The sequence below is a fragment of the Lynx canadensis genome, chromosome A1, assembly GCF_007474595.2.
Source record: "Lynx canadensis isolate LIC74 chromosome A1, mLynCan4.pri.v2, whole genome shotgun sequence".
NCBI classification, from domain to species: Eukaryota; Metazoa; Chordata; class Mammalia; order Carnivora; family Felidae; genus Lynx; species Lynx canadensis.
In genome coordinates, this window is record NC_044303.2 from 209,988,818 (window position 1) to 210,011,424 (window position 22,607).

A 22,607-nucleotide genomic window follows, 5' to 3' on the forward strand; every position below is an offset into this window, starting at 1 on the left:
ATTTTATGTAAGTTAGGATCAAAATACTATAATTAACAGGCAATCTTAGCAGCCTTCCTTTCTTTAGTCACTATGTATATACTAATATTTGGGAGCAGTATTAATAGGTAAAGCTTATGCAGTAAACTCAGATTTTCATTTGTTATTGATAAGTTCTTATTAAAGTATACTAGTAAGAGACTGATGTTCCAACTTATATGATAAAACACAAGGCATTTATGAACAAATCTTTTTTTTTTTTTTGCCAATGACCTGAGGAAAAAATTAGGGGCAATAGTGATGGGGCCGTTAGTATTTCAGAGCCACAGCTACAGTTGACAAGGTAAAACTCAGAAAGCTTAAGATCAAGAATATCAGATCAAAGTTAAATACAGAGACACTGGATTCAAATCACCAGCTCCACCACAAGGGCAGAGTACTTGAATTCTGTGGGCTTCAGTTTCTTCATGTGAAAACATGCATTTGATAGGGTGCCTGGGTGGCTCCATCGGCTAGCTTCCAACTCTTGGTTTCGGCTCAGGTCATGATCTTAGAGTTCGTGAGCTGAAGCTCCTTACAGGGCTGTGCGCTGACAGTGTGGGGTCTGCTTGGGATTCTCCCTCTCTCTCTGCCCTTCCCACACATGCACGTGTTCTCCCTTTCTCTTGCTCTAAATACATACATACATACATACATACATACCAAAAAGTATGCATTATAGTAGTATATGGTGTGGGGATTGATGTATGTTGTCCTCTTAAAATAGTACCTGGCACGTGACAGGTACTCAATAGATATTAGCTACTGTTGTTATTTTCTAAAAGGTAAAAAGACCATGAGGAAAAAAAATTAGGGGAATAAACTAAAATAGAATCTAGATAAAAAGAAAAAGAAAGGACCCTTTAATGATAGTGCCTATGATAAATTTTCTCCTTTTTCATACCACCTGATCTCATTCACTTAGCAAATATATTGAGCACCTGCTCTGTGCTAGGCACAGACTTAAACACAGGGTACAGCAATAACCAAAACTTCTTTGTAAATGTTTATGTTTGGGGCGCCTGGGTGGCACATTCGGTTGAATGTCCAAATCTGGATTTCAGCTCAGGTCATGATCTCTCAGTTCATGAGATCGCCCACATAGGACTCTGCTGACAGCACAGAGCATGCTTGGGATTCTCTCTTCCCTCTCTGTTCCTTCCCTGCTCATCTCTCTCTTTCAAAATAAACATTTAAAATAAAATATAAATAAATGTTTATGTTTAATATAAGGCAAGATACTTTTTTTTTTAACAGGAAGACCAGGCTTGTGCAACTTGCCTTATCCTTGCTTGTTCCACTGCTGCTTGTGACAGAGAAGTATCTGCATGGGCTACTCGGGCTTTCTTCAGGTATATGTCCGTTTTCTTTTGTTCTTGCCCACTTTTTTAAGTGGTTGCATTGGCCAGCATGATGGTTTTTAAGGGCTTGCCTAACAGTTGAGGAAGTATTTAGGCAAGTTACTAAAATTCTTTTGCAAAAGGTTGAAATCTGGAAAGATATAACACTAATGGAAGTTGCTAAATTAGCACAATGTATGAATTGTTACCCTTGCTCTAGGTAACTTCTGTCTAATATTCTTTTTTCACCTCTTTCTACTCCAGTTACTATATCTTTTGTATTTCCTGAAACACTCTACCGACTCTGCTTTATTTGTATCATTGGCATTGAGGGATTCTGAATCACTTTAAGGAAACTTGGTATCAAAGAAATATTTTTATTTGGAAAATATTTAGCTAAAGATAAGAATTTGAAGTCTGATTTGCTTAAAACGATTTTTCCAGTGCTGTCTAACCATAATCTGTATAAAAATTACAGTGTCATATACTCTTAAGTAAATTCTGGATAGTACTGACTCTTCTTAGAAATTGCTAGAGTCCCTTATATTCTTTCTGGTAGAGATTCAAGTCAACATTTATTAAGTGTTATAAATCTATGCTTATATGTAAGCATTATAAACACAATACATAAAGTCTCTAATGTTTAAAGGATTTATTTGGGAGCTAAGCAAGACTTGGAACAATTCCAGCTTTTAAGGTGGATAATTTCGCTGAATAAGATTAGCTTTTTTTGTCACAAAAACAGGTATGGTGGTGAAGCACAGATGAGATTTCCAACCACTCTCCCTGCTCCAAGTAACGTGGGTCCCATCTTAGGGTCTCCTGTCTACGCTAGTGAGTATGAAACATTGAAATGAGACTATTTCTTTTTTTTTTTTCAACATTTATTTATTTTTGAGAGACAGAGCACCAGTGAGGGAAGGGTAGAGAGATGGGGGAAGGGACACAGAATCCAAAGCAGGCTTCAGGCTCTGAGCTGTCAGCACAGAGCCCGATGCAGGGCTCGAACTCACGGATCCCGAGGTCATAACCTGAGCCAAAGTCGGACGCTTAACCAACTGAGCCACCCAGGTGCCCCAAAATGAGACTATTTCTTTTTTTTTTCTTTTAGTTTTAAATGTTTTATTTATTTTTGAGAGAGACAGAGTGGGGTAGGGGCACAGAGAGAGGGAGGCAGAGGCGAGCTCTGTCCTGAGAGCAGAGAGCCCAATGGGGGTCTTGAACTCACCAACTGCAAGATTGAGCCAAAGTCAGACACTCAACCAACTGAGCCACCCAGGTGCCCCGAGACTATTTCTAATAGTTTGAATTTTAGAAACTATGTAGTTTCCATATAGCATATTTTAACGAACAAACCTTTTCATTATATCTTGTTTACTGCTACTGTTTTATTGGGTGAATAATTCTATAGATGTCCAACTCTTGAAAGTGATGATATGGTAACATTGAGTTCTTTATGTTAGAGAACAAATAATACATAACCAGTGTATTTACAGAACTCGTTTGACATTCAAAAGGAAGGAGGTGAATGATTTAATGAGTAAACTCCCACCTCAATGTTTTCCAAAGTGGAGATAGTTAGAAAGTTCCTGGGAAATAAGAGTAGTCTCTAAATCTTGAATATGTCACAGATGGTACCACTCCTCACTCGTGCTTAGAAACAGCTTCTCTAATTTCATCAGATTTAAGATTGAGAAATTATTTTATAAATCTTTATATTCTTCTTTTCAGGTTCTCCTATTCCTAGTACTAGTTCATACCCAAATCCAACATTTCTGGGAACACCATCTCAAGGTACTTGTGTTCTTTATTTTACATTGCTACTATTTGAAGAGCTAACACTGTTATTATCCTTAATACTTAAAGATTAACTTGCCCTATTGTCTTGAAAATCGTAATTTAATACGAATCACATCCAAGCAAGTATTGACATTTGGCCATGAATGCCTTTGCATAGAAACACCTTTAGCAGTGTACCTGGAAAGCTCCTTATTTGGGTACCAGGATTTAATTAGCCATGTCATCTGTATAATTAGTTTTGTTTGACTCCCAGTTTAAGGAGTAGTGATTGCAAGCTTTCTTTCCTTTTATCCTGCAGGCTGACACTTGAAAGCCTACCTGGGAGCACCCATCCAAGTCTGAGTCTTCTTTTCAGGGAAAACCAAATTCAATATCTGTTTATACTAGTATTTTTGTAAATATTCTTACCTTTGGGTCTAGACACGCAGGCTTGGGTTATTGAGAATTCTGAATGTTTAAGGTTAAATTTAAAGGTTTGTCTTTATTATGTGCATACAAGGTGTACACCCTCCTGCCATGTCAACACCAGTGTGTGCTTCAGGAAATCCAGCAACTCAGGCTGCAAGTATGACTTGTATGGCTGCACCAGAGATCGTGTACTCTGGAAAACACAATGGTATTTGCATCTACTTTTCTCGAATCATGGGGTAAGTTTTGTATGGAATAACCCAACTATTGCTCACCTTGTCCCATTTTGTGTGAATATTTTTAACTCTAAATTTGGGCCATCATTTATTTCTATTAAATTTTACTTACAGTTTTAGTTCATTTGTTCATTAATAAGATCGTATTCTATTGTTTAACTTTTTTATCATATAACCACCTATATTTGTTGCTGTGGTTTACATATATGCATATGTATACACGTACATATTAATACGTAGTGTTCCAAACCACCCCATAACTCAGTGACATGTGTCTGCAAGTCAGCTAGGCAGTTCTGGTCTTGGCTAGGCTCACTCATTTATATGCAATCAGCCCTGAGGTTGAAGAGAGCTCTGCTAGTCTTGGATTCGCACATGTTTAGGGTCATGTTTGCATGCTGGTCTAGAATGGCATCTGCTGGGACAGCTGGGTTGTTCTTCACATGGTTTCATCCTCTAGCAGGTTAGCCGGGGTTTATTTACTTGGTGGTAGCAAGGTCCCATGAAAAAGGGTAGAAATTGGCAAAGCCTCTTGATAACTGGGTTTAGATTTGGCTTTACTATCACTTTCACTTCATTCGCTGGACCAGGGGAATGTCTCCAGTCCAACCTAGATTCAGAAATAGAATCCAGGGGAACCTGGGTGGCTCACTTGGTTGAGTGTCCAACTCTTGATTTCAGGTCAGGTCATGATCTCACGGTTTGTGAGTTCAAGCTCTGTATCAGGCTCTGCACTGATGGTACAGAGCCTGCTCGGGATTCTCTGTCTCCCTTTATCTCCACCTCTCCCCTGCTTGTGCGTGCGTGCTCTCTCTCTCTCTCTGTCTCAAAATAAACTTTAAAAAAGAGTCCATTGAAAAATGGGAAATATATTCCTTGTTATGAGAGGCACATCGAACTCACAAAGGATAGGCATAAGGAGGGATAAAGAATTACAACATTTTTGCAATTAGTCTGTCATATCTAGTTAATTGTCCTGTCTGCTGTGTATTTGTCTTAGATTTGAGATGTATGCTTTCATTTCAATCATTTGCTCAAAAATGTGAAACACTGCAGCACTCCTTTATAAGTTTGTTTTTGCATTATAAGCTTTCTTGTTTATAATTCACTGCCCATCGTGTTTTGATTTTTCTTCGACAGTATTATGTAAAATATCTTAGGTATGTCAGGTTTAGACATTTTCTTGTTTTCCATCTTTTGGATAACTTCATGAAATGTTAAATGAAATCATTGCTTACTTTAATAAATACATAGAGGGGCGCCTGGGTGGCGCAGTCGGTTAAGCGTCCGACTTCAGCCAGGTCATGATTTTGCGGTCTGTGAGTTCGAGCCCCGCGTCAGGCTCTGGGCTGATGGCTCGGAGCCTGGAGCCTGTTTCCGATTCTGTGTCTCCCTCTCTCTCTGCCCCTCCCCTGTTCATCTGTTTCTCTCTGTCCCAAAAAAAATAAAAAACGTTGAAAAAAATTAAAAAAATAAATCAATCAATCAATCAATAAATAAATACATAGAGAGGAATTTAGTACATATTGTAATTGTTTTGTTTATATGGCATAATTGTTAAAACATTTTTTTATTTCAGAAATATCTGGGATGCTAGTTTAGTTGTGGAGAGAGTATTCAAGAGTGGCAGCAGAGAAATCACCGCAGTAAGTGTGTCGTATAATAGTATTCCATTGTTGCGACCAGTTTATGCTGTTAATTGGACAGATTGTTTCACATTTCTTGATGTTTTTTTTTTGTTTTTTTTTTTAAATTTTTTTTTTTTTCAACGTTTATTTATTTTTGGGACAGAGAGAGACAGAGCATGAACGGGGGAGGGGCAGAGAGAGAGGGAGACACAGAATCGGAAACAGGCTCCAGGCTCCGAGCCATCAGCCCAGAGCCTGACGCGGGGCTCGAACTCACGGACCGCGAGATCGTGACCTGGCTGAAGTCGGACGCTTAACCGACTGCGCCACCCAGGCGCCCCACATTTCTTGATGTTTAAAAAGATGCAGTGGTCGTTCTTTTGTGTACATGTCCAATAAACTCCTTGCCCAGGTCTGTCACTTATAAAATGATGAGTAACTTTCCTAATATTTCAGTCTGATACTTCACTAGAAAATGAGAATAAGACATCTTTCTTAAGGTTGTTGTGAGGGTTAAGCAGAATAAGTCCTAATACTTAATATTACTCAAAGCTACTATTTAGTGCTTTGTTTATATGCCCCCCCCCCAAAACTCCACAGACCAAGTACTGATTTCCATGTGTTGGTATACTTTGTAGAGTGCTTTAAAAAAAGATTCTTTAAAACTTTGTATTAACATAAATTCAGGTAGTAAAATTCTTTTAACATAAAATAGAAATGCAATTTATTTTAAGCTTTTTCTTTTTAAATTGGAAAGATATCAAATATCTTTTCAATTCTGATACTCTTTTACAAGTTCATGTTTCTAAGAATAAGAATGTATTTACTTAACATAGTATATGATTTCATTTATCTGAAGTTCAAGAACAGGCAAAGCTAACCTGTGGTGATAAGAAAAGTGGTTACCTGGGATATGGAATAACTAATGACCAGGAAGGAGCATTAGAGAACTTTTTGGGTATTAGAAATATATTGTGGTCTGGGCAGTGACTGTATTAAAAACATAAAAAGCTATCAAGATGTTTGTTTAAGGTGTACTGATTTTACTGTCTGTAAATTATACCTAAATTAAATCAGAGCAGGACAGGAGGGATGTGGTATCTAACCCTTTATTCTGGTCCTGAAGCATAAATTGATAAATAATTGTGTTTTTGAAGATAGGATACTTCAAAATTGAAAGTTTACATTGAGTTACAGATATAAAAGTATGTGTTTTACATATACACTTTTTCAGTGTTTTAAAACTTTGGAAAATACTTTTTTTCCTTACAGATTGAAAGTAGCGTTCCCTCCCAGTTGCTGGAGTCAGTGCTACAAGAACTAAAAGGTTTGCAAGAATTTCTAGACAGAAACTCCCAATTTGCAGGAGGACCATTAGGAAATCCAAAGTAAGAATAAATAAGATTTATTTACTCATTTCCCTTTTTCTCCAAGATATAGTTCACGTTATAAAATTCATTCTTTAAATGTTTAGTTCAGTGGTTTTTAGTATGTTTATGAGGTTATGCAATTATCACCACTATCTAATTCCAGAACATTTTCATCATCCCAGAAAGAAACTCTTAACCCATTAGCAATCCCTCCCTGTCTTAGGCTGCAGTAACAGTAATACCATAGAATGGCTTAAACAACAATCATTTATTTCTCACAGTTCTGGGGGCTGCAAGTCTGAGATCACAGTGCCAGCATGGTTGGGTTCTGGTGAGGACCCTCCTCCTGGTTTACAGATAACTGTTTTCTTTGTGTGTCCTCACATGGCAGAGAGAAAACTAGGTGACAGGTTCTCTGATCTCTTCTTCTAAGGGTGCTAATGTCATCGTGGGGGCTTCACTGTTGTGACCCCATCTAAACCTAATTACCCCCGAAGGCCTACGTCCTAATGCCGTCAGATGGGAATCTGGTGAGACACACTTGGTCCATAGCTCTCCCCATTTCCCTTCCAGCCCCTAGCAACCACTGATCTGTCTCTATGCGTCTGCCATATTCTGGGTCTTTATATAAGTGCAAATGTGTGGCCTTTTGTTTCTGGCTTCGTTCTTTTATTCTGTTTTCAAGGTTCACATGTTTTAGTGTGTATCAGTACTCTTTGTTTCATTTTTCATTTCATCAGGTGATGCTCATTTGGTTGTGAAGCTTTTTCGTTATGAATAAGGGTGATGTGAACATACCTGTAAAAGTTTTTGTGTGGACATGTTTAGGATAAGCTTTTTTTAATTATAGAAATGGGTTTGTTGTAAAAAATTTCACTGCCCAGAAAATTTATGATCTGAAGTATAACATAAAATATCTTGATACTCATAAAATATCTCACTGTGCATTTCTTTAAAACTATATTGCAAACATAGCACTTTCACAGGTCCTCCCCCAGACAGTGGGGCCCGGATTTGGTAGCTGGTGCTGAAAGAAAACCCTTGATTGCATCCTTGCCCTGGGACTATGCCAGTGGCAGCTGTCACTCAGTGGGACAGAGAGACTGTTCTGTGACATCATATTCAACATTGTACATTTTCTCCTGCTGTTCTAACCTTAGGTCTTCTCCCTAGATAGATAGATAGATAGATAGATAGATAGATAAAAATAGATAAATCTGCAAATAGAGTCTAACTAGGCATACTTTTATGAAACATTGTATATACTTAGTGTATCTTTTAGAACATTCCAAATCAGTGGAATAAATTATTTTATATTGGCTTCGTATTTTTCCATTATTTATAGGTGTTTGTGTACTTGTTTAGTAATCTTCAGATGAATTTTTTGGCAAGTAGAATTGGGTATGAGGGCTTTTTAAAATGTTGGTATGTAGTATTGTCTCATGAGAAAATTATACCAATTTTCTTAATATTAACCTTTGGAACACTTTAATGTATATCTTTTTTTTTTTTTTTTTAATTTTTTCATTTTTGAGAGAGGAAGAGTGCAGGAGCACGAGCAGGGGAGAGCCGGCCGGCAGTGGGGAGGCGGGGCACAGAGGATCCAAAGCAGGCTCTGCACTGTCAGCACAGAGCCCAGTCTGGGGCTTGAGCTCATGAACCGTGAGATTATGGCCTGAGCCACCCAGGCGCCCTAATTATATCTTCCATACAAATTGATTTCTTCCCTCTTCTGTTAACTTAGTTTAAGAGTCTTTATCTTTTAATAGGATAATTTAACTTCTTCCCTTGTAGTTGGCCTTAGTTATATGTTTGATCTTATTCTCACATCCTTAATTTGTGCTTTTTGTTGTGTTTTCTGTTTGTTTTTCTTTCCTTTCCCATCCCCTTATTTTACTGTATTGATCAGACCTCTCCCTATCCCAAACAGACTTAGAAGTTTTATATATGATTTTCTTTCTCTGGTAGTTTTAAATTCTGAAAAATACACATCTGTCAGCATTAATAATTGGACAGAAGCTATTAATCTTTCTTTTTTCCCCTGCCCTCCACCACTATCCTTCCTGGAAATTATCTGGAATTTTAGTTGTAAGGTGCTTTTGTTGTTGTTGTTTATTTGTTTTGTTTTTTCACATTATGTTCTTCTTTTAATAGTTCCTTAGTGTATTGAACTTTACATTATAACTGCAAATGTCTGTTAATTTTATACCCTGCACCTTTACTAATTTCTCTTTAATTAGTAGTTTTCTCGCTGAGTTTTTTGGATTTTTTAAATATGTAATCCTGTCATCTGCAAATAGAGATAGTTTTACCTTTTTCCTGTCTATGTGTAGTTGCTTTCTCTTGCCTGTGTAAGTTAATGTCTCCAACACAGTGTTAAACAGTGGTGGAGATAAAGTGGGCATCCACATCTTATTCCTGACTTAGTGGGAAAGCTTGTAATGTTTCCCCATTAAAGAAGATGCCTGCACAGATACAATTTATCATACTAAGAAAGTATTCATCCATTTCTGTTTTATTGAATATTCATATAAAATGAGTATTGGAGTTTGTCAGATGTCTGCATTTTGCAGAGATGATAATATTTTTTTCCTTTATTAACAAATTTCCTAATTTCAACCAATATCCTTCATGTCTGCAACATTAGTCTCACTGAGTTTTTTAATAGCTTCTTAAGATGTAATTTATATGCCACAAAATTCACTTATTTTAAATGTTTGTTTCAACAACTATTAGTAAATATAGAATTGTGCAATCGGGGCACCTGGGTGGCTCAGTCGGTTGAGCGTCCAACTTCGGCTCAGTCATGATCTCACAGTTCGTGAGTTTGAGCCCCACGTTGGGCTCTGTGCTGACAGCTAAGAGCCTGGAGCCTGCTTTAGATTCTTTGTCCCCCCCCCCCCCCGCTCCTGTCCTGCTCAAACTCTATCTCTCTCTCAAAAATAAACATTAAAAAAAAGAATTGTGCAACCATCACCACAATCCATTTTTAGAACATTTCCTTCAACCCAAAGACTTTCTCCTGTCCATTTGCAGTCATTTCCTCCTCTTAGTCCCAATTATTAATCTATCCTATCTCTGTAAATTTGCCTATTTTTAACAGGTCATATAAATGGAATTATATAACTTGTGGTCTTTAGAATCTAGATTTTTTTTTGCTTAGCACATTTTGAGGTTCATGTTCAGGGTCTGTGTTGCAGCGTAAATCTGTACTTCACTCCTTTTTATTGCCTAATGGGTATGGAATTGTAAGGTCGTAGTCATTTTCTTTCAGATCTTTGTTTACAGTTTGTTCCATTTTCTTCCTAAATTTTAATATTGCAGAGGAAAAGTGCATTACTTTTCTGATTCTCTTTTCTCTGTAAATGGTTTGTGTTAACTTTGAAAATTTTATGCTATTTCTATTACTGAAGATTTAGCAGTTTTCCATAACATCTTTACTATGTTTTCTTCACTGAGTGTTGAGAACTAAACTTCCTTAATGAGCATTTAGAACTAGACTTTTAAGCCTTGGTGAATTTTCTTTTATTTTTAATGTACTATCTGATCATTTCCCTTCTCTTTGGAAAATCCTATCAACTCTCCTAGTTCTAGCCTCTGTTTCTTCTTTTTCTTCCATAATTTCCTTCATTCCTTTTGTTGTAATGGTGGTCATTCTGTGAAGTACAGAATTCCTAGCATTGATGTTCTCAACCGTTAATTACATTTTATTTCTTTACTTAAAATTTTTTTTTAATATTTACTTTGAGAGAGAGAGAGAGACAGAGCATGAACAGGGCAAGGGAAGAGAAGAGGGAGATACAGAATCCGAAGAGGGCTGCACACTACGAGCTATCAGCACAGAGCCCGATGCGGGACTCAAACCCACAAACTGAGATCATGACCTGAACCGAAGTCGAATGCTTAACTGACTGAGCCACCCAGGCTCTCCATCAATCACTTATTATATTTTAAATAGCATCTGTTCAGTTTCTCTGATAAATTTTTTTCTGGCCATGATATTTTAACTCTAAGAGCTCTTTTATTTTCCTTTTTCATGGCAGTTAACATTTCTAATGTGAATCCCAAATTTCACTAAGAATACAATGGATTTGTTTTTCAAGTTTTTAATATTTTCTACATTAGTATTTCATTGGGGGCTGTTGGTTTCAACTGCCCAGCATAGTCTGTCTTTTCCCAGCTAATAAATACATTGTATCTGGTGATATTTTTCTGGCTATATTTAGAAATTAAGGTATATACTGACTAGTATAGGTAACCAGTATAGATCTATTCAGCAGTTGTTGTCAGTGTTCAGTAGCAGATCATCGTGTGAGAAAAATTCTTGTGACAGTTTCATGGCTAATTTTGCCCCAGAATATGGTAAGAATCTGGTAGGAAGCTGAAATTCGGTCAAGTGCTAGATTTCAACTCTCAGCATGCCAGACTAGTGAAGCTGAGGTTTCTCTTTAAGTGAGTTGGGAGACTGTAACAATGTCAACCCCTGCATTGTTTAATGTACTATCATTTGGTTTCGGAGGAAATCTGAGCCTGGATGCTAGGGCCAACCAGATGAGATGTGATGTTCATTTTGTTTACTTTTTGCCAACGCTCTCTCCAACCCTTAGCAGTTGGATCTTAGGGTTCCCAGTTAGAGCGTAAAGTTGCCAGTGGACTCAAAGAAGGACCTATATTAGCAATAGGGTATTCCAGTGGATTACCCTGCTATGTTAATCCCATCTAATCTGCCTACTCCCCTTCCTCATGTTTGTGATGATAACCTGGATTTTGCTAAGGAGCAGTATAACCAGCAACAGTAGACCCTACTGTAGTCCTCTGCAACAAATCCACCGTCTTGTTTGTGAGCAGTTTACCTCACATAGAAGAAGGTATGTGATTAAACTCTGCCCAGTCACCCTGTGTGGTAGAGGAGACACACTTGCTGCACTGATGTCCTGCGTAATAATCATTTTAATCCTCCCTTCAGTTATTTGGCTACCCTGATAATTCATTTGGGAAGTCTGGATAAATGGTTACTTCTTTGCCTTTATTTGCCAAATTAATAGAATGAATTGGTTTCTAGCAGCCTTTAGAGATGAGCAGTTTTGGCTTTAAGGTACGTAGTAAAATCCACCCTTTTTCCGTGTGAGGTTTTAAGAGTTTTGGTGGATGCGTAGTGTCATGCAACTATCACCACAACCAAAATACAGAACAGTTCCATCTGCCCCCAAGTTCTCTGTGCTTTCTCTTGTATTCATACCCTTTTCTCACCCCTAAGCCTGGCCACAAATGAGCTATTCTTTACCCCTCTACTTCGCCTTTTCTAATATGTCATATACATTGATTCTGGCTTCTTTTCTGTAGTCAGAGATTGATCCGTGTTGTTGCATATATCATTCCCTTCGAGAATGTCAGTCTTGTTTATTTCAGCAAGTAATCTGCCTACTTAACTTCAGACCACAGGTTCTGCCTTGGATTCTGTGGGCACTGATTTCAGTATCAGCTTAGTTTTCAAAGCTGTTGCTGTACTCTTTAGGTCTGTCCCACGCATGAGCCTCTCAGGGTTATTCTGGGACTTGTGCAGTAGTTTATATCTCAGTTCAGTTCTTTGAGTCTTTGCTGTGCTTCTTTGAGTATGTTCCATATATGGCTTCAGGGGTGAGCCCAGGGGTTGTGTTGATCATACACAGACTTAGGGGATCTCCTTTCCAGCCCCTTTTTGTTCTGATTTCCCACAAATTCTCTAGCTCCCAGGAACTCCTTTTACTGGTCCTCGGGATAGAAAGCTAGTGTTTCCTTTCATTTTTCACTCCTTTGATGTCATAGTATTGTGGAAATGGTGGTACCTTTGGGGCAAATCATGAAGAGAAAGAACTGATTTGCTTCAAACTTTTGGGACCACAAGCCCCCTTTTCCCAGTTTATCTGTTCCGGGGTTTCTCAGCCTCGGGACTGAAGACACTGGGGACTGGGTAATTACTCATTGAGGGGACTGTCCTATGCGTTATAGGATGTTTACGAGTATCCTTGGCCTGTCTACTAGATACCAGCAGTCCTCCCAGTCGTGACAGTTAGAATGTCTCCAGACATTGCTGCATGTTCCCTGGGAGATTTACTGCCCATACAGTTTTTTTGTTTTTTTTGTTTGTTTGTTTTGTCCATACACTTTGAAACTCAGTTCACTTTTGAACAAAGCCGAAATAAAGGAGTACGGGAAAATCCCAGTATGAATGGCTTGTCATTTGAGTTTTGACTTCCCAGCTTAGTCTGTTTGCGCTTAACTGACTTTTCAGAGTCCTCAGTGGGTAGTTGCTCTTGTATTCCATCCAGGGTTTTCGGTTTCGTAGTCAGTGAAAGAGGCTGTAGCAGGCTTACTCCATCTAGGCTGGTGCCATCAGTCAAGGTTTTTATTAATAACCATTATGAATACGTGGTTTTACATGTATTTAGCGTGTTTCATTCACTGCAGATTGTTTTTGTAATGCAAGATGTCCCAATGTTTTGCCTCTTCAGTCTGCTTGAGTTTTGACAGTTTTCTGTCAGTATTTTGAGTTTTTTTGGTAACTTCTTGCTTCCTAATATGACAAGATGTTCTAGGTTCGTTTGGTACAATTGCTGTCCTCTACCTGGAATCAGCCATTTCTCCAGGGAACCTGATTTCTTTGGTAGGAAAGGGTGTTAAGGATTATAGCTAGAGGTGTTCTTGCTACTAGTCATGTATGTGTTTTGTCTGTATTTTCTAATAAAATTGCGAGTTGTACTGTTGTGAAAGGTTTAAAATTACAGGGTTTTGCTCCATTTTATTTTGTATTGCTTTTTCCCTAAAAATCTTATTTTCTATTAATATTGACATAATCATTTGCTTCATCCTACATTATACCTACCATAGTTTCAATCGTCATATACTTTTGAAGTTAAAATCTTTTTTTTAGCTTTCCAAAATTTTTTTAATATGAAATTTATTGTCTCTATCAGGTGTCAAACAAAAATTTCTCCTGAAAGTTCAACATTCTTTTCTTCACACCCCCTGAAGTTACATTAAGAGCTGAAGTATCAGATTCTTCACGAAATGAGCCCCAAATGCTCTTATGCTCATTCTTTCTCTCAGTGGCCAGTATTACCTTACAGTAGGTTCTTGCTTTTTACTTTGTCCTGATGTTTCTTCATCTGTAAAATGGATTTTTTTTTTTTTAAGTAATTAATTTTTTAAATTTACATCCAAGTTAGTTAGCATATAGTGCAACGATTTCAGGAGTAGATTCCTTAGTGCTCCTTGTGCTTTAGCCTAGCCTATCCCCCCTCCCACAACCCCTCCAGCAACCCTCTGTTTGTTCTCCATATTTAAGAGTCTCTTATGTTTTATCCCCTCCCTGTTTTTATATTATTTTCTTTCCCTTCCCTTATGTTCATCTGTTTGTCTTCAAGTTCATATGAGTGAAGTCGTATGATATTTATCTCTCTGGCTAATTTCACTTAGCATAATACCCTCTAGTTCCATACATGTAGTTGGATGGCAAGATTTCATTATTTTGATTTCTAAGTAATACTGTGTTGTGTGTGTGTGTGTTGTGTGTGTATGTATGTATGTACACACATATACATACACTACACACACTATATACTTTGGCTATTGTTGCTAGTGCTGCTATAAACAGGGTGCATGTGGCCCTTCAAAACAGCACACCTGTATCCCTTGGATAAATGCCTAGTAGTGCAATTGCTGGGTCGTAGGGTAGTTCTATTTTTAGTTTTTTGAGGAACCTCCAGATAGTTTTCCAGAGGGCTGCACCAGTTTGCATTCCCACCAGCAGTGCAAACAGATCCTCTTCTCTGCATCCTTGCCAACATCTGTTGTTGCCTGAATTGTTAATGTTAGTCATTCTGACAGGTGTGAGGTGGTATCTCATTGTGGTTTTGATTTGTGTTTCCCTGATGATGAGTGATGTTGAGCATTTTTTTGTGTTGGTTGGCCATCTGGATGTCTTCTGTATAGAAGTGTCTATCATGTCTTTTTCCCATTTCTTCATGGATTATTTGTTTTTGGTGTGGAGTTTGAGAAGTTCTTTATAGATTTTGGATACTAACCCTTTGTCTGATATGTTGTTTGCAAATATCTTTCCCATTCAGTCAGTTGCCTTTTAGTTTTGCTGATTGTTCCTTCGCTGTGCAGAAGCTTTTTATTTTGATGAGGTCCCGGTAGTTCATTTGCTTTTGTTTCCCTTGCCTCTGGAGACGTGTTGAGTAAGAAGTTGCTGTGGGCAAGATCAAAGAGGTTTTTGCCTGCTTTCTCCTTGAGGATTTTGATGGCTTCCTGTCTTACATTGAGGTCTTTCATCCATTTTGAGTTTATTTTTGTGTATGGTGTAAGAAAGTGGTCCAGGTTCATTCTTCTGCATGTCGTGTCCAGTTTTCTCAGCACCACTTGCTGAAGAGACTTTATTCCATTGGATATTCTTTCCTGCTTTGTCAAAGATTAGTCGGCCATGCGTTTGTGGATCCATTGCTGGGTTCTCTTTTCTGTTCCATTGATGAGTGTCTGTTTTGTGCCAGTTCTATATTGTCTGATGATTACAGCTTTGTAATTCAGCTTGAAGTCTGGGATTGTGATGTCTCCTGCTTTGGTTTTCTTTTTCAAGATTGCTTTGGCTATTGGGGTCTTTACTGATTCCATACAAATTTTAGGATTGTTTCTTCTAGCTCTGTGAAGAATGCTGGTGTTATTTTGATAGGGATTGCATTGAATATGTAGATTGCTTTGGGTAGTATGTAAAATGGTATTTAATAATTTACCTTTAGAATTGGGAGTATTGTATTAAATCGTTGGTGGAGGCAAAACAAGTGTCAATAAAAGGAAGCTATTATTATTATCCATCTATTCTCAGTGAACTTTAAGCATCTCAGAGATTAAAATGCTTCAGTTTCAAATCATTATCATTGATTTGTCAGTGATTATTTCACTATTCTACAGAGGAAAAGAATATTTATAGTGTATTCTAGTTCATTTGTGTGAAATAACCAGAACAGGCAACTTACAGAGACAAAGTAGATTAGCAATTACTTAGGGTAGGAGTAGGAGAGATGGAGATTGGCTACTAATAGGGAGTGGGTGAAAATATTCTAATTAGATTGTGGTGACAGTTGCACAACCTTAGGTTATATTGAAAAACTAAATTGGTGTACTTTAATATCGTTGAATTTATCTCAGTAAAGCTGTTGAAAACACAAATTTGGAATTCTGTTTTAGACATAAGACACGCAAAGTAGCAGAGGCTGATTAGGATTCATGGTCTGAAAATACAGGAAATACCCAGCAAATGCTCGAAGGAGCTGCAGAGGAAGTTTTTCAGGTAAGTATTATTCCTTCTGATCAGTTAACTGAACATGCCCCCAGTAAAGAGTTCTATTCAGTGAGTAGAAAACAGTGGACATCTCTCAATAAGATTTAGTTTTTTGGTAACCCAAATATTTTTATTAAAATAATATCAGTATGGTTGGGAAAAGTGGGACAATATGGATCTCTTGTATTTCCATAACTTTCAACCCATTAATTTTTTTTCCTTTCCTTTACTAGAGAACATTATACACACCTTGTTTAATGAGTTTTTAATTGTAAAATAGACATAAAATTTACCATTTTAACCATTTTTAAATATAGAGTTCATTGGCATTCAGTACATTCACACTGTTGTGCAGAGGTCACCACTATCCATCTCCAGAATTTTTTCCATCCTCCTATACTAGAACTCTGTACTCATGAAGCAATTTCCCCTGCCCCAGCCCCTAACAGCCATCATTTTTGTTTGTTTTTCCTCTCTGAATTCGAGTACCTTATATACCTCCTATAAGTGGAATTATACAGTGATCAGCTTTGCAACTGGCTTATTTCAGCTAGCATAATTAATGTCTTCAGAGTTCATCTGTGTTGTAGCATGCGTCAGAATTTCCTTTCTTTTTAAGACTTAATGTTATTTCACTGTATGTCTATATAGGTTTCCCCTGCTCCCTGAAAGTGGAGTGTTCCTGGGAAACCTTTCATAAGCTAAATGGCATAAAGTGAAGAAGCAATTACCATTCATTGATATGGAAAAGTTTTGAGCATTCCCAGACACAAAAATAACCTTTCTTAGGCTTTTCTGTTCCTTAAGACACATTTTTTTTTTTTTTTTTAATTTTTTTTTTCAACGTTTATTTATTTTTGGGACAGAGAGAGACAGAGCATGAACGGGGGAGGGGCAGAGAGAGAGGGAGACACAGAATCGGAAACAGGCTCCAGGCTCTGAGCCATCAGCCCAGAGCCCGACGGGGGCTCGAACTCACGGACCGCGAGATCGCGACCTGGCTGAAGTCGGACGCTCAACCGACTGCGCCACCCAGGCGCCCCAAGACACATTTTTTTAAAGTTTACTTATTTTAGTAATCTCCACACCCATCTTGGGGCTCAAACTCACCACCCCACGATCAAGAGTATCAGGCTTTTCTTTTCTTTTTTAATGTTTATTTTTGACAGAGAGAGAGACAGAGCATGAGTAGGGGAGGGGCAGAAAGAATGGGAGACACAGTATCCAAAACAGGCTCTAGGCTCTGAGCTGTCAGCACAGAGCCCTACATGGGGCTCGAACTCATGGACCACGAGATCACGACCTGAGCCGAAGTCAGAGGCTTAACCGACTGAGCCACCCTGGTGCCCCAGAGTATCAGGCTTTTCTGACTGAGCCAGCCAGGCGCCCCACCTTAGGACACATTTAGAGATAAAACACAGATGCCCAGAGACACATTTCAAAGCTATGGCGGTTTAACGCTGAGATGCTGTGTGTGGTTTCTGGGGAGGGTGCTTGGAGGGGTGCATGCTGCTTCTATAATGGCTCACTGCAAAACCAACAATGAATGCTGTTTTGGGGGTTTTTTCCATGAAAGCAAAAATCCTCTTTGAATTTCTTTCAGTTCACGATATGAGGTAGTAATGTAGGTCTTTCATAGAAGCAAAGTGATGTAACATGAACTTTCAAAAAGCAGAGAATACCTATACCACACTTTGTGATCCATTCATCCGTTGGTGGTGGACACTGGTTGCTTGCATCTCTGAGGCATTGTAAACAATTCTGCTATGAACGTGGTGTACAAATAGAAATTTTCAATTCTTTTCAGTTCTTTTGTTATACATCCAGACATGGAATAGCTGGATCATATGGTATTCTGTTTTTACCTTTTGAGGCACCACAGTACTGTTTTCCATGCACCATTTTACATTTCTACTAGTAGTGCACAAAGTGTTTCAGTTTCTTCACATCTTGATTAGTAACACATTTTTCTAGAGTTAAAAATGTGAATTGAACTTTTTTTTGGTCTGTTAAAATCGTAACAACTAAGAACAAGGGAATGGGAAACTTCTTATAATCATCAATTATTCCAGAAAAAAATTGGAATAATTATAAATAATTATTATTTGGCCTGCCATGCATTTTTTTAAAGTTTTTTTTAAATTTTATATTGTTTGAGCCACTTATTCTGACTGATAGAACTTTGCTAATTGAGACCTAGCCATTTACTTTTGTTCTTGCTAGATCTGTTTTCTGTTTACTATTTTGTATATGTTTTTTCATCATTGCTGTTGGTATTTCACTAAGGCCTTAAGCCTGACAGTACCAAACATTGGTAAGGGTTTAAACAAAAGGGAGGATTCAAATTGTTAGCAGTGTATACTGAAATGACTTTTTGGAGATCATTTTGATCATATCCTATAAAAGCTGAAAATGTATATATTCAAAGCCAGCAGTTTCACTTCTAAGGATACATCATAAAGCAGTCTTTATGAGACTTTTTTCCCCACAGTGAGAAATAATTTTACATTATGACCCTGGTGTTTGAAAGCATACACACACAACTGAAACAAAACTGTAGGAAATAACTACCTGTTTTATACTCTAATATTTATTTCTTTTTTATTGTTTCCTTTTTTTTTTTTCCTATTTTTTTTAAGAGAAAAAAAGCTGTCATGCCTGACTGGTTTCATGGCTCACCAGTTTGTCTTACTCTGTGTTGTGTGTGTGTGTGTGTGTATTTATTTTTAAAATTTTGGTTAACATACAGTGCAATATTGGTTTCAGGATCGCCAATTTATCTTTATTGTTTTTTGCCAGTTTATCTTAATCCAGGGTTTAAACAACATAATCCTAGAAAAATCTGACTGTGCTTTCCAGAGACCTTTCTTAAGGATGTTTATTACACTATTGTTTTAGTAGCAAAGCATGGGAATATAAATATCCTTAAGGAGGAAGATGGACCCAACTGTGGTATACTTACATGATAGAACATCTAGTAATACTAGATTTATTTTTTAATATAAATAGCCTGTGAAAATGCAAGTGGATGGAAAAAGCATCAGTGTGAATTGTTTAGAAACTGCAGTGTTTTTGTCGTTCATGTGTACACACATGCACACAGAAGCACATATACATAATGACAGCGTAAAATCATGAATTCAACAAGTCATGATCATGGTTACCTATGATAAGGGGAGGGAGGAGAACAATGAGGATTTCACCTTTAACTGTAGTTGTTTTTATTGATGTTAAAGTGTTGCCTTACTTTAAAATGAACTATGTCATTTTTTAAAACTTCATTAGTTGTGTTTGTAATTAGAGGCTCAGCTGAGTGAAAAGGTTTCACTTCAGGCAATCCAGCAGTTGGTTCGAAAATCATACCAGGCTCTGGCTTTATGGAAACTTTGTGAACATCAGTTCACTGTCATTGTAGGAGAACTTCAGAAGGTAGGATTTTTTTCCCTTAAGATCATACTGTTAATACTATGCTTATTTGTTTTCTTTTGAGTGAGCTTTAGTCTTACACTTGGGTTTGAGAGGGGGTTATTTTCGGAAGTATTTAGGTTATGATGACAGTGTGTTATAGGAAGATTGCACTAAAGCATGAAAACTTGGGGGATCCACTTGGTCAAAACTGTAAGTTTTTACAATACGTGAGAACTTTATCTTGGTATGTGAATGAAATCTTTACCAAAGATTTTTTTTTTTAATGTTTATTTATTTTGAGAGAGAGAGAGAGAGACAGAGCATGAGTGGGGGAGGTGGAGAGAGAGGGGGAGACAGAAAATCTGAAGCAGGCTCCAGGCCCTGAGCTGTCAGCACAGAGCCTTGAACTCATGAACCGTGAGATCATGACCTGAGCCGAAGTCAGAAACTTAATCAACTGAGCCACCCAGGCACCCTAAAAATATCTTTTTAAATAGATTATAACCTTTATTTGGACTTCAGATCCTTTTGGCAATCTGATCAAAACTCTCCCCACCCTCAAAGAATGCATACAGACACATACACAAAATTTTTGCATGTGATTTCAAAGAGTCCAATGAGTTAAATGTTCTTTTTTTTTTTTTAATTTTCTTTTTAATGTTTATTTTTGAGAGAGAGACAGAGAATTCAAAGTAGGCTCCAGACTCTGAGCTGTCAGGACAGAGCCCGATGTGGAGCTCAAACCCATGAACCATGAGATCCTGACCTGAGCTAAAGTCAGACCCTTAACCGACTGAGCCATCCACACGCCTCTAAACATTCTGTTTAAAGAAAGGTGTTTACCATTGTAAGAAATGAATGGTTCATATTTCTTTTGCTGTCCTCATTTGAATCCTTTTTAAGTATAATGGTAATTTGCATTTATATAAATGTTAGGCATTCCACTGGGGGGAAGGTATTCCTATCTATGTTTTAATTGTGAACATTTCTATTTTTTTTTTTTTTTTAAGTAGGCTGCACACCTGCTTGAACTCATGACCCTGAGATCAAGAGTCACATGCTCTACCTTCTGAGCCAGCCAGGCACCCCTAATTGTGAACATCTGTGAACATCTCTAAACATACACAAGAATAAATACTGCATTACAGTCCCCATATACACTTTACTTGTATTCAGCATTTTCAAGATTTTATCAACTCTCATTAGTCTGTTTCTATTTTTTTACTGAATTACTTTAAGGATGATCCTAGTCATCGTGTCATTCATGTCTATATACTTTACTGTGTAGTTCCTTTTTTTAATTTAGTTATTTATTTTGAGGAGTGTGCAAGCACAGGGGAGGGACAGAGAACATTCCAAGCAGTCTTATCACTGTCAGTGCAGAGCCTGATACAGGGCTCGATCCCACGAACCATGAGATCATGACCTGAGCCAAAATCAAGAGCTGGACGCTCAACCAGCCAAGCCACACAGGCATGCCTACTATGTATTTCTAAAAAATGGTGGGATGCAAGAGCGACCTGGCTGTGACATCTGTCAGCCCCATTGATCACCACTGTTGACTTGGCCTATCTGACTGACTAAGCAAGTGTCCCATTCTTCCCTCAACATTCCATGTGCTTTCCTTTCGAAGCTGTGTGCTCAGAGGATGATCTTCCCTGATAGAGGAGGACTATTCTTTGGTCAAGAGTATATGAATAGCTGTGCTCCCCTACTAAAATCTCCAAACAAGCTCTCAAGGTCCATTTGTAGGGGAAGTAGGTGAGTCAAGCTTCCAAGGTTCCAGACATCCAAATGAGGCACTGTATTTGTATGTGGCAGTTTGCCTGAAAAAAATAATAAATAAATAAATTTTTTAATAAAATAAAAATTTTAAAGGGACATTTCTTTAGGACACCTGGGTGGCTCAGCCAGTTGAACATCCAACTTTTCATTTTGGCTCACATGATCTCACAGTTCATGGGATCATGCCCCAAGTCAGGCTCCATGCTGAAAGAGTGGAGCCTGCTTGGAATTCCCCCACTTTTCACGTTGTCTTTCTCTCTCTCTAAAAAATAAAAATAAAAGGTGGCTGTTTCTTTGAATAACAATTTTATTATCATATTTAGCAGTATTAACAATAGGGGCACCTAGGTGGCTCAGTCAGTTGGGTAAACATCTGACTCTTGATCTCAGCATAGGTCTTAATCACAGGGTCATGAGTTCAACCCCCACCCCCACCCCCCCCCCAACCCCCCCCCCCCCGCTTGGGCATGGAGCCTACTTAAAAAAAAAAAAAAAAAAAAAAATATAATATATATATATATATATAATTATATATGGTTTTTTGGTAAAACAATGAAAGTTCTCTGTCTTAAAAATATCTTTTTACAGATTGAGTCTTTCAAATCAAAATCTAAACAGTTGGTTCGCTTGTTGAATTTGATTGTTATTTCTCTTAAATCTCTGTCAGTCCAGAGCCATTTTCCTTTCTTTTTCCCTTGCTATTGCCAGGAAGGAATCAGGTTATTGGTCGAAGAATGTTTAACATTCTGAAGTTATCTTTTCTTCCTTGGAGTGAACTTGTCCCTCTGTTTCCTGTATTTTCTGTAAAATGGAACTTAAGTCTGCAGAGCCTTGATTAAATTCAGGTCAATTTATTTGAGGATGAAAAGAATACTTTGTATGAAATGGTTAGTGTGTCAGATTGTAGTTATTAGGAGACACAGAAGGTTTAATTGTACCCTTTTAGTGATACTGTTGTCCCACTTTTAGTGATACTAAGATTGATGATTGGATTTAGGTAATGCCAGTGTGAAATTCCCCATCCAACTTTCATCAACCGTTTGATGAATCATTATCTGAATCAATTATTTCATTTAGGATTATAAAGTGATCATTTTCTCAATGTGTGATTTCTTCCATACTTAATCACTGTAGTCCTATGAAAAAAAAATTTTTTTCCTGGGCTCCTAGGTGGCTCAGTCATTTAAGCATCCAGCTCTTGATTTTAGCTCAGGTCAAGATCTCATACTTGTGGGATCCAGCCCCACAGCATGGAGCCTGCTTGGGATTCTCCCTCTCCCTCTCTGACCCCTGCCCCA

General features: G+C 37.8%; 1 protein-coding gene and 1 non-coding gene across 2 annotated transcripts in view; both read left to right on the forward strand.

Annotated features, from left to right (window-relative positions):
• NUP155 (nucleoporin 155) overlaps positions 1–22,607 on the forward strand; it is a 72,769-nt gene that overhangs the window by 31,575 nt on the left and 18,587 nt on the right. Inside the window, 10 exon segments of the mRNA XM_030328971.1 lie at positions 1,276–1,370; positions 2,104–2,192; positions 3,090–3,152; positions 3,658–3,805; positions 5,382–5,448; positions 6,703–6,818; positions 13,754–13,814; positions 16,043–16,119; positions 19,271–19,275; positions 19,418–19,545. Of these exon segments, the coding sequence (XP_030184831.1) occupies positions 1,276–1,370; positions 2,104–2,192; positions 3,090–3,152; positions 3,658–3,805; positions 5,382–5,448; positions 6,703–6,818; positions 13,754–13,814; positions 16,043–16,119; positions 19,271–19,275; positions 19,418–19,545 (849 nt within the window).
• On the forward strand, positions 7,772–7,900 carry LOC115526889. Its single transcript, XR_003972799.1, has one exon. It is a non-coding gene; the product is annotated as a small nucleolar RNA SNORA30/SNORA37 family (small nucleolar RNA).